At 41.0% G+C, this 12,881-nt stretch overlaps 1 protein-coding gene across 1 annotated transcript; it reads left to right on the forward strand.

The window, feature by feature from the left end:
* The first annotated feature begins 3,479 nt into the window (after positions 1-3,479).
* LOC139267277 (myristoylated alanine-rich C-kinase substrate-like) lies at positions 3,480-7,498 on the forward strand. Its single transcript, XM_070885330.1, has 2 exons — positions 3,480-3,935; positions 5,541-7,498. The coding sequence occupies exons 1-2, from the start codon at positions 3,837-3,839 to the stop codon at positions 6,387-6,389; spliced, it is 948 nt and encodes a 315-aa protein (XP_070741431.1). The 5' UTR covers positions 3,480-3,836; the 3' UTR covers positions 6,390-7,498.
* Positions 7,499-12,881: the final 5,383 nt, after the last annotated feature.

Below are 12,881 nucleotides of genomic sequence, written 5' to 3' on the forward strand. Positions count from 1 at the left end.
GTCATGGGGGAATGCACCCAAATTTCCAACATGCACTCCAAGGGGTGAGTCATCTCACTAGGAGCGTCTTTTTGTTAAACTTCACCCAATGCGTTGACATTAACATCTATGATAGCAAATATTTCTTTTGGAATAAAGACACTGACCTGGTTGCTCAAATTTAGTTCTATTCACTTAGAAGATTGAACTTTGTGAGGTTGACCTAGGAATTGCATCACCCACATGTATTATTGCATCATGAAAGTCTGTTTCATTCAGGAGTTTTGCAGATTATTCAAATGTGTAAGAAATATGTTCCAGAAAGGGCACGTTAGTCCTTTTCTATTGTTTAATTTTGTTTGCATCATTAGTAATTTTCTACATTTTACTGCATCAGTATAATCATAATTTTAAATAAATCTGTCTATTATTATCACACTCGCCTCTGAATCACAAGGTTGTGGGTTCAAGTTTCCCCCCCAGTGTTCTAGCCAATATTTATCCCTCAATCAACATAACAAAACAGATTATCTGGTCATTATTACATGGTTGTTTGTGACAGCTTGCTGTGCGCAAATTGGCTTCTGCATTTCTCACATTACAACAGTGACTATACTCCAAAAATACTTCATTGGCTGTAAGCCGCTTTGAGACGTCCGGTGGTCGTGAAAGGTTCTATATAAATGTAAGTCTTTTTTTTCTTTATCTGGCATCCCATGTGATCTCGAATAAGAAGGTATTGAATAGGATGGATGAGAGTGGATAACTTGGCTCACTCCTCTTTAGAAATAAATACATTCAGTGACTCTCCCATCTTCCCTTACATGAGGCATGACTCGTTGCTGTTCACTTTCAAAATTTTACAAGTATAAAACCTGTAGATGCAGTATAAATTGAATTATTGTTTTTAATATATTTTACACCTTAAATTGTTTTGTAGTGAGTTACATTAAAAGCAACAACGGCAGAATGTGAAAAAAGAGCAGTTTTCACAGGAAAATTGGCAGAGTTGTAGAATTCCCAAAACCCCAATAAAAGCTCATACTAACATGTAATAAAATGGAATTGACATGTTCAGTCACTATAAACTAGTAGGCCTAATTATAACTGGAATACAATCCTCATAACACATGTTAGAAAATGGAATCCTATGTAATAATATAATTTTACTTATTTGGACACCATAAAACAGTGGTCCTGCTGAAAGAATAATAAAGATAATAATAGCACTCGACTTAAAAAAACATTGAAATCTATCCTTCTGATCCAGCCCTTTCAATCTGTTAGAATTTTCCCAGTTTTGGACTTCATGTGGACGAGCACCTCCTTGAATGAAGAATAATGCACATGGTCCAATGTTGTCAGTTTTTTACTGATTTTTTTCTGGGTTTAAGATTGTTGCAATGTAATGTTGAAAGTGGCATTTGCTTTAGAGTGACATTCGATCTGAAGTCCATCTGATATTCAAGCACAATCTGATGCCAGTTTTTAGGCTACCATTTTCATTCTATTAATATTTTTGATTAAACGCTTCTGTTTCTTTCTGAATAAATTCACAATGAATAAAAGCAAATCTATTTGCAGTTTACATTAAATACTAAAACATGATTGAATACACTTATTTTAATTGGTTTGTAATTTTAGCTGATGCAATTCTAATCACACATTTAACATTTCATTATAAACATCAGTCAATATATATGTAGAAAAGCAACTCATGATATTTTGACTTTGATCTTTTACCAGATATAAAACAAAATTAAATTGCAAGATTACGTAAACATAACTCATTTCCAGTTAGTATCAAATATCCCTTCGTGCTTTGTCATATATGTCTTCATTCGTATTGTTCATTAAACAAGAGTGCTGCACTATTTTTCGACATCGTATTTTTGATGTGGTTTGTTAGACCAAATAGTGATGATAGCAGTTCTCCAGAGAGAAATATGGTGGCAGCTCTCAACCAAAGAAACTCCTGATGTCTTCGCCTGTTTTTTTAAGCGAATGTGGCAGTCAAGGATCTTACTCCGCCTTAACCCTTTACATGTGAAATAAGAGGAAAAAAAGATCCGGAAAGGGTGAGAGCCAACCCTCGTTTTGATGGACGTTCCTTCATTATGTGCAAAAAATAGCTACTGTTAAAATATTTCACATTCCCAGCCATGGGTCCCAATCCAATCAATTCAATGTCTACAAAGCTCTATGTTGTTTATATTCCTTTTGTGTTTGTCTTGTGCGTAATCAGAGCCTGGTTTATTTGAGGTTTATCCACTTGGTTCTTTCTCTTGGGTCATCCTTGGGTTGAATGCGCTAAGGAAGTCGCCATGGCAACCAGCAGCTCGCTTCCTAGGGAAGCAGGCAGAAAGCTTGGAGTCAACTGAACCCAGACTCTATCGTGCACTAGGTGGAAAAAAAGAAAGGAGGAAAGCAAACACAGACAGGGACAAAATGCACAAAGGTAGTACCCACTGTCTCTGTCTAACAGATCAGGCGATCAGTCACCATCAGAAAGCTAGAACCTCGCATAAAGCACCAGGACCATGTGCAAAGTGTATTTACACCACAGCGGGGGGACAAGAGGAAATAAATCAATAATTTATCCGCGCGTCTATTCGAATTAATTTGTTTACGCTACGAAATGTTTGCCGAGCCTCTCCAGACGCAACAGACGGACTGATTATAAAAGCAGACTCCGCACGGTAGCGATGGCAGATCCAATTGTAACCCAACGGCACTGTAGAACACATTTATCAAATCAATTCACGTACTCCTTCTTCATCGGCTGGAATCCAAAGTTGAACCCTTTTTCCATGTACTTTAACAAAAGAGAAAAATACTCCTCCCATTTTGGATCTACATAAGAGATCCAGTCGGGAAGAAAAATTTGTAACGCAGAGTAACGATGTGTGTGTTTGCCTATCGACAGAATGGTGAGCATAAAACACATACAGGGGAAATACGCCATTGAGAAATACATCTTCGTTGGCGGTGGCTATTTACTTGGTTATTAAAAGCAAGAATAGCAGTCCAAACGCTTAAACAAGTTTCTTGATGAGGCGGAAATAAATGCTTTTCCACTTTTGTCTGTATGTATTTCTTCCGGGGGTTTTGTTTCTTTGCATTATCAGCAGTAAACTAGATCTCAAATCGCCAGCATCAGAAATTACCATCCTTGATTGAAACCCAATTAGCTGTGTGAAGCCATTTAATCCAAGGCTGGGAAGGCACTTTCAACAGATTTAACATGTCCCTACACTACACCTATATATATATATTTGCATCTCATACCAAAACTAGTGCAACCCAATGTAACCAGTGAGAAATCGCAGATTTCCCCCTGCACCTTTTCAGCGATACATTGGCGAGAAAATATTCTTGATTGTTTGCTACAATTGAAAGCCCCGCCCCCTTCAGCCTGTGATTGGCGGGGAGCTGGATTCGGAAGGCTGTGATTGGAGGTGGCTGGATTCGGTTGGCGTCATTGCTAAGTAGCCCATTCATCTATGCATTTGGGCGTTGGACTCTGCATGTTATTAGCGCTCAGGGAGATTTCTCCATTTTCCCCCTTGTCGAAAAGCAAAAGCTACAAATCTAGGATCTTTTTATTACCATTGCAACGTGGCCTTTTACCCCCCTTCGTTTTTTTTTCTTTTTTTGTTGCTCTGCATAGGATTTGATTGCAGAGAACTTCCAACTTTTTTTTTCTCGGGGTGTGATTCCGGCTCTTTTTTTCCTCCACTCCTCCTTCTGTCTGTCCGTCCCCGTGTGTGTGTGTGTGTGTGTGCAGCATTGAAAAGCCAGCCGTCTTTGTTCGCTTTCTTTCTTTCGCTGGCTCGGAGTTTCTTTGTTGTACAAGCATGGGAGCCCAATTCTCCAAGACTGCTGCAAATCGCGAAACTGTTGCTGAAAAAGCCGGGGAAGGTGCAGCCGGATCGCCTTCTAAAACCAACGGGCAGGTTTGTATTTATTTTACAATCGTTTTTCACTTTTCCTCGGATTAATTTTGTTGCACTGGGTTGATGGAATGTTGTTCATGACCTCCGCTGAGAGTCCATTGTAACTGTAGAAACCCCGGTACTTTTGCATAAAGACAAGCCGAGGCATCTGAGGGGTTGATGGTTCCCTTTTCCCGTACAATGTTAACGTTTGGTGATTTGTTAAGCGAGCTAGTTGAGGAAGGAACGATTTATTCCTGCCGCGCCGTCGTGTTAGAAATGGTCAAAAGCATTGTAAATGGTTTATCCAGTGCGGATATACATCGTTTAAATGAGGCTAAAGTAATGTTTGGCATAGCATAGCGAGGATAAAAAAAAATGAAGCGTTGCTTTCGGTGGGTCGTGGCGAATATAAATATTACAATCCTTCACATTTGGATTTGTCTGTGACAATTTTTATGCCTTGTGGTTTTTTTTAAAGTGGAGATTTCTGAATGAATTGGTTATTGGTAAAAAACATGTATCCTGTCTGGACAAGGGGGTGTCGGGTATTTTCGGTGTAAAGCTGGTGTTTGGCAGTGAAATTTGTGGAACATCTTTGGAGTGGAGTTTAAAAGGCGTGAGCCCTCCTGTAGCCAGCAGAAGCGGGATATTTGTACAGTTCTTGCACCACGCCTTTTTTGTATGATAGTGGCATTGGCACCATGGTATAGACCAGCAGGTGTGGGAGAACAGCGACACTCATTTGGGAGAGCGGAGTCTCGACTAATAAATAAAGCTCGATTTCTATATTTTTCACGGTACCAATGTGAGTGAGCATATCGACGTTGGCTCGGCGCGGTGCTGGGGCTGGAGTGCCGGCTGTAAGCTCGGGGCTCAGCTCAGTCCCCGGGAGCAGCCTGGGCGCCTCCTAGCGGCCAGCCGGCTCTGGGGCGAAATGAGACGGGGCATTCCCTCCCCCTCTCCTCTCCTCTCCTGAAATGGGCGGATGGCATCGCTGCACGTTAACACCGAATGCAACACTTGGGACAAAAGCCGTTTGCCTCGGAACGACGTTTATCTCCAGTAGGGTCGGGTGGTGTAACCTGGCAGTGAAGGAACTCTGCTTAACTGGCGCATTGAAGTGCAAACTCCTCAAAGGCGTTGACGTGCATATCCATGCGTGTCTAATGTGGTATCAGTTGCAATCTTAATAAAGCTCCATTTTTGCATTAAAGGGATGGGTGGGGTATATGTTTCTCAGAGTCAGTGATCACCAATACCAGAAACTGGTTTGATTGTTGCTCTGCAGTGGGTCTACCTGGGTTGCATTGTGTCTCTAACCGAAGCTAATAGATACAGAGTAGGAGCCAGGTGCCTGCCCGTGACCTTGCAGCCGCTCCCCCCACATCCCAGTGCCACACACGCCGGCCAGTCAGCCGATCGGCCACATGCAATGTGCTGGTTTCCACGTCCTTGGTGCTGCAGTTTGCGCTGGGAAAGGAAAGCGCCCTCATCTCTCCTCCTTCTCCCCCCTATTACTTTACGTAAGCAATGTCGGGCCATTTTGTGTGTGTGTCGCGCCTCGAAGCTCCTGGGTGTTTTAACAAGCCACCATTTTGTCTCCCCCTCCCTCTAAATCTGCAGGAGAATGGCCATGTGAAGGTGAACGGAGACGCCTCCCCAGCCGCCGCTGCCGCCCCCTCCTCTGCCGCTGCCGCCGAGCCCATCGAGAAGGAGGAGGTTCAGGCCAATGGCACCACCCCGGCCGAGGAGAGCAAGGAGGAGGCGGGGGCCGAGGTGGCCGGCGGCGGCAACAACAGCAGCAGCAGCAACACTCCGGCCGCCAAGCCGCAGGAGACCGGCGGCGAGACGGTGGAGGCCCCCTCCCCGGCCGAGGCAGAGCCCTCCGGCAAGCCCGAGGAAGGAGGAGCGGCCGCCGCCAGCCCGGCCAACAGCGAAACCCCCAAGAAAAAGAAGAAGCGCTTCTCCTTCAAGAAGTCCTTCAAGTTGAGCGGCTTCTCCTTCAAGAAAGCCAAGAAGGAGACGGGCGAGAGCGCCGACAACGATGGAGCGGCTGCTGCCTCTGGGGAGGAGGAGAAGGAGCCAGGTATGGCGGGGGAGGTCAGCAACACGGATGAGGCCAAGTCCGGCCAAGAAGGAGATGCTGCGCCCACCGCTGTATCGGCGGCTGCCAACTCGGATGAGAAGAAAGAGGAGAGCGGCGCCTCGCAGGAGGTCAAACCCGAAGAGAAGGCTCCCGAAAGCGCGGACCTACAGGAAACCAAAGCTCCAGAGGAGCCTAAGGCCAATGAAGAGAAGCCGACGGCAGAGCAAGCCGCCTCTAACCCAGCCCCCAGTGCTGAAGCATCGACAGCTGAGCCAGAGGCAGCACCAGCAGTCCAAGAGCCACCAGCAGCACCCGAGCCAGCTGTGCCACAGGAGGCACCATCTGAGTCCAGTCCAGCAGCACCAACCACCGACTCGGCAGAGTAAAAAAAGCCCCAAACTGGAGTGATTATCAAAGGACCTTTTTTCCATGTTTGTTTGTTGGAGTGGTGCCAGGTACTGGTTTGGAGAACTGTCTGACCAGGGATTTTAAAGGCATTTTTATTTTTAAAAATCCCATCGCATTCATTCTGTTACCACCATTCCAACAGGCAGAGATGAGCCCCAAACCTCGCTCTGTCAATTTTTTTTTTTGCATCAGTATTACTGTTTTTGCATATTTTGCATCATTTTATACAAAAGTTTAAACTTTTTTGGTCAATATATGGACACGTCCAATGGTGTGGATAATCTGGGTGGGTAAATCCTGGGTAAAATGTAAATGAAGTAATATTGGAACCACAACGCAGCGGTGTAGTTGCCAAGTAAATGTGCCACAAACTAATGATGTAAAGGATTAGTCTTTTTAAAAATAAAATTACAAATCTTGCGAAGTATACCATACAGTTTACAACACTAAGTCTTGAATACAAGAAAGCAAGGAAATCCGTATCAGAAAATCAATAGTTTTAGTAATACATTTTAAGTCATAGAAACTTTTCACTTATCTCATTTTTAGCTGTACAAGTCAACGTGATAAGTAGAAGAAAAAAAAAACAAGTTGTATAGGCGTTATTGTTTATTGCTGGTTCATGACCTTAAAGTGTAATTATGTATTACAGCAGGGTGTTTTTAACTGTGATTATGTATAAATGAAAACTTAATATCAAGAAGCACATGAAGTTTGCAACTCTTCACCCTGCCCATTTTGTAAAATTGCAGTCATCTTGGAAGATCTTTTAAAAACAATTTTAAATGAAAAGCTGTGATAAGTGAAATGGTTGCTGTTTATATACTGTTGTATGTTTGGTTACAGCAGTCAATGCTTTTTTTCAGTCGTCTTTGTTGACAATTGGGAAAACTCTTCAGATGCAATGCGTTTTGTGTAGCATCTTGTCTATCATGGTTTTTTGTAAATACTGGAGAAGCTTTGACCAATTTGACTTAGAAATGGAATGTAACTTTGCTTACAAAATTGCTATTAAACTTCTCTGCTTAAGGTGTTCTAATTTTCTGTGAGCACACTAAAAGCGAAAAAATAAATGTGAATAAAGTTTCGACTTAGTGTTTTATTATTACTTGGTTCATTCTGCAGTTTAGAGGGCATAGTTCATGGCCACATTTAGAAATGCAGGTTGTTTCATCAATCTGCTATATCACAGATAAAATTATGGAGGAGGAAGGTTTCTAACTGACCATTTTGAGGGGTTGTTGAGAACAGAAGGTGGAAAAGATGAATCAGATGTCGGTTGCTTAAAGTGCACGCTTTATTCACAAAGTTCCATTCACCATTATACGTCATTTAAAAAAAAAGTTTTCTGACCACCTTAATTTTGGGTACACTTTCAATGCACCCAAAAAATAGGTAGGGATCTCTTTTATAATTACGATACATCTTTAATTTTAAAGGGTTAAATATTTGGAAGTTATTGCCTTGCATTTAAAGCCTTTGAGGCTAATAGGATTACATTTAAAAAAAAACACATGCTGAAAATCTGATCCATAAAGTGATAGAAAACCAATAAGCATTTGCAAGGTCTCATCCAGATGGCTAAAAGTCACTCATTTTATAGATGTGTTTAAATATTTACCTTGATCTTCAGTGGCAAGCAGGATTTGGTACAAGTCCACTTGTCAGGTGGATGGTGATAATTTAGATTATGACTTCCAATGGAAACTACTGAGCAAAATTGTATAGCTATTTCAGTTTTGCAGACATTAATCCTGTTGCAAGCAATTTTATAAAGTCCACAATTGCACCGCTACCCAATTTAAACTTAATTTTAGTTTTATTGATGCTGGATGGAAGATTTCTTTGACAGGGTGGGTATAGATGGACAATTAAGTAAATTCACTGAACATGAGGCTTGACTAATATCAAGTGGCTGAACTATCTGGAGGCCAAGCACACCACATTGCAACAAAATAGTAACATTGCTAAGAATACAAGTGCCCCCTGATTAAAGGGGGGGGCACTAAAACTGACACAGTAAACAAATTAAACTTTTACCAGTAAATTTAAATCAAATTAAAATTTGGTTGCCGGGAGTGATGATGCACTCCAGTCCCTCATAGCAATTTTACAATCTTGTAGACTGAAGCTAGAATATCATTTTGGAATTGGTTAATAACATCTAATTGGTGTACTTTCTAACTAACTTACAAAAATTAACTTGGTGCTTATTGAAAATAAAGTTGGGATGAGAATGCCTTTTAATTCCCACAGCTTTTGTGATAACTGCATGAGTTTGAATTTTAGTTTTTCTTCATTTCCTCATTGCACTCTCTTGTAGATCTTCCCTTTTGTATAGTTGCTACTTGGTATTAGTTCCATTTTTATTTTTAATTAATTGATTGACTTAGAAAATTGGTATCCAACTAGAAAAAAAAGACTGCATTGCTAATAGTTTCAGTTTTCATAAGTTACTTTCAGTTTGATAAATTCTTCACCCTTACATTTTCTCCAAATAAATCCAAGTTGTAAGGAAAAAAAATATAGAAGTTCTGGGTGTTTTTTCACAATTTAATATGTTAAACCTTATTGTAATTGTAGTAACTTGTGTAACGAGCCTTGGTTTTTCCTCTCCTTTTCCCCCTCCCCCCACCCACCACCTCCTGGGAAGTACCTAAACTTTTAGCCTCTGCTTAACCATGTGGGTAAAGATTTAGAACTTTAAACAAGGGTGAAGCATGAATTGTCCTGTTACTGTAGTGCATCTGAAGACTGCTCTGGGCTGGGGTGTTTCCTTTCTGACCTATTTTTCTTCTTGCCCACCCAACAAAATATTATGTTTTCTGTTTCCAACTACTTTGCAAAATAGTTTGTGGGGTAATTGAGCTCAAAGAAGGATTACATGTGAACACTTTATTAGGATGCTATTTGTTGGGAAATTTGCAATTAAAATGTCTTTCTTTAGAGTGGGTTTGCATCATTTGTTGTAGTAATGCATAAGTCTTTATACCAGTAATATATAGCTCAGATAATGACTACTTTGGTTTGCCATCTGTAACCACAGCACCTTTTTAAAGCTAAATTCTAGAATAGGGTACTGTTCAATTCTGCTGAATGTAAATATTTGTGGGTTTAACCTCTTTGCTATTTGTGGTTTAAACACGCTCCTGTATTGTGTTAGTGGGTGTGTTTTGAAATATGTAATTAAACTTAAAGGTAATTAATGTCCTGTTGCTTCAAGTTTTCACAAGTTAAAATTACAAGAATTTTAAAAGCACATCATTTTCTTTAAAGTCAAATGAATGGTTTGTGCCACAGCCTGTCAAACCCACATGTTATATTATAAGTTTGATAAAAAGACAATGTCTCTTTACTTGAGATTAAAGCAACCCTCCATTTGTTCCTCAATTTGATATAGCCATTCTTCTATACAATTTAGTTATAAGCAGCTGTTTGTCCATCCTAATGATTTGACTATGCTAACATAAACCTCCATGTCTACAGTATTACTTGATCACAAAAAAACCATCCCCTTACAGTTGACTAATTGATAGCTTCAACTTTGCCGTTAAGGTGGATTAGTATTCTAATTTATATTTGCCCAAAAAGTATTAAAATCCCAGGATTGCACTACTTGGGTTATAGTGATTCATTTTAGTAAGTTCGATTCAATGCTTTCCAAATTCAGGGGTCACTTTGCTACGCTTCCTACAATTGTTGCTGGAGCCTGTTCCTGTTTGTGTTAAAGGACTGAATATGATTTACAGTTTTCCTTATCGCTTTCTGTTAAGTAGCAGTACAGTTTTACAACTTAATTCTCAAGGCAAATGTTAACCTTTACCAACCACAAGTATGAAACATGGCACAGCAGATTTCATGACTTATTACAAAAAAGCACATTCTAAATAAATGTCACATTACTGAAATCACAGAGCAGCATCAAGCAGCTATTGGAGTTTGAAGATGGAACAGTGGTTGTGTACTATTGTAAAGGGATGGTGGGGGTGGTGCGGGGAAGAAAGATTTTAAGCACCGACCGTCTCAATATGAGCAATTGCCAGCAGTTATTTCTGTTGTGTTTAATATAGGTGACGATTCATGGGGAGGAAGAGTTAAATGCAATGAATTAGATTTTTGTTAATCAAAGTTTTACTTGATGATTTAATTTTGGAATTTACTTTAGGATCTGAATTCAAATCTGGCCTAGATTAATCTGAATAGTCTTTCTGCCAACAATGGCCGATGAGAAGTGAATTTGTTAAGTCAACCTGATTCCTAGTGGGCCTGAATATGTACAAAACAGCTCATAAATGTATTGTATAACTTAAGGAAGGCATAGATATGTGTGGAAAATGAAAAATACCCTTCAGAGTGGTGCAGTAGAGAGGGTTCTTCTGAGCTTGTTAAGACATTCTTAGGACATGGTAGAGTGAGTGTTTCATCACCTGGCCATGCTATATCTGGTCTGAGTACTTAACTCTTGACAAGTGGACACGTTTTCAGACAGCATGCATCTGATGCAGGGGCAACTATAAGGCAAACATAAACATACTGTTAGTGCATAGTCTTCTGATATGTGCTAGCAGTGGGCTGCAGTGAGTGCAATTGGAAAATTTACCTGCCAGTGACAAGCGTGAAATAATCCATTCTCCAGCATTTTGGTTAATACATCACACCTATAAAATGAATACAAAAATATAAATACATATCGTGACAATTTCATATTAAGTTTAGGTTTGAAAAAGCATTATAGATTTTGGGTCGGCCTTGGATATTTTCTCAAGTTCAAGGTTACTCAAGTGGCAATTTTTCACTTTGTGAAGTTGGTGTTAATCGGACTATAAGGGCCTATATATGGGGTCAATAACCTTACCATCATGCCAACTCTGACAATATTGAAAGGGGTCTACAGCTTGGTGGTTGAAGTTCTTGCCTGAAACAAGTGGTAGGCCTCTAATATGCAAATTAGGGTCCTGTGACATACATCGGACCCCGATTGCCTTTTAGGAGAGAACTGGGCAGTGCATTCTCTGATCAGTTCCACAGGCGATAGAGGCAAGCAAAGGTAAGTTAGAAATGATGGGCTAGACTTTCCACTTCACATCGCCCGTCCATGGCCCAAAACGGACTTCTAGCGCCCATTTTGAGCAAAAAGTGGAAACTAGACCCAAAATATCGCCGGAAAAACAGGTGCCTAAGTTTCCACTTTGATTGCTCAGATGATCGTCCACACAAGACCCATCCCAAGTTTCAGCACCTAGCATGCATTTCACTGGGCTGATGCAAGGCCCAAAAGAGTGCTGAGAAATAGTTGCTTTTACTGGGCCGAAGAAGGAAATGGGCACTACGGATGCCATTTTGAACTTCGGAGGATGGGTGGAGGATTAGTTGTGAGTAATTTAGAGAGCTAATTTAAAGATCATTGTACTCAGAATATTGGAACAGGGAATATAAAGAGGTATTAAGTTATTTTTGGTAAATAGGTTTTATATATTGAAATTATTTTGTAAATAGCTTTTACATAGTGAAGTTATTTACTGATATTGTTGGGGCCTATTAAACTGACTGGTATACAGCATAGAGAGTGCAGAGTGATTAGAAAGTATAGAGTAGAGAGTATTAAAATTAGTGAAAGTAATTATTGATAGTGATATGGGGCGTATGCTTTCCCTGCCTTTAATTGCAACTGCTCTCATATACTGGTTACTGAAAGGATCAATCGAAGAGTTGGCAGAGTAATGCATAGACGGAGACGAAGACAGAGGAGGAGACCGTACAGCCAATGAAGGTACTTGGAAAAGCAATCTTACCTGAACTTGTCTGAAAATGCTTGTCTTAGGAGGCTGTGATTCCAGAAGGAGGTCATCGATGAGATATATCAACTCGTCAAGGGTGATCTGCAGCCTTCCAGCACCATCCGAACCACACTGTCCGTTGAGGTGAAGGTTACTGCTGCCCTAGCCTTCTATGCATTGGGATCTTTTCAGGCTTCAGTTGGCACACTACACACTGCTGCATTCGACAGGTGACTGAAGCCCTTTACGCTCGCAGAATGGACTTCATAAGCTTCCCAATGACCAGGGAAGCACAGACCGAGAGGGCTTTGGGCTTCTACAGGATTTCACAGTTCCCCAAGGTACAGGGAGCAATAGACTGCATGCACATTGCCTTGAAAGCACCCTTAAAGAACGCAGAGGTGTTTCGCAACGGAAAGGGGTTCCACTCACTAAATGTGCAGCTTGTTGACGACCACAAACAAACAATTTTAACAGTGCTACATTTCCTGGCAGCATCCATGATGCGCACATCTTACGTGAAAGTGCTTTCCCTGACCTGTTTGTCAATCAACCAGAAGGTCACGGTTGGATGCTGAGGGATAAAGGGTATGGCCTTGCGAGTTGGCTGATGACCCCTCTGCGTAATCCTGTCACTGAAGCACAGAAACGGTATAATGAAAGTCACATTGCGACTCGCAACATGGTTGAAAA

The sequence above is a fragment of the Pristiophorus japonicus genome, chromosome 7 (genome assembly GCF_044704955.1).
Source record: "Pristiophorus japonicus isolate sPriJap1 chromosome 7, sPriJap1.hap1, whole genome shotgun sequence".
In the NCBI taxonomy this organism is placed as follows: domain Eukaryota; kingdom Metazoa; phylum Chordata; class Chondrichthyes; family Pristiophoridae; genus Pristiophorus; species Pristiophorus japonicus.

Excerpts from the sequence above, each read along its gene's own strand:
- LOC139267277 (XM_070885330.1), top strand. The coding sequence starts at position 3,837 with ATGGGAGCCCAATTCTCCAAGACTGCTGCAAATCGCGAAACTGTTGCT. Across the intron at positions 3,936-5,540 it reads CTTCTAAAACCAACGGGCAG|GAGAATGGCCATGTGAAGGT; the intron begins GTTTGTATTTAT and ends CTAAATCTGCAG.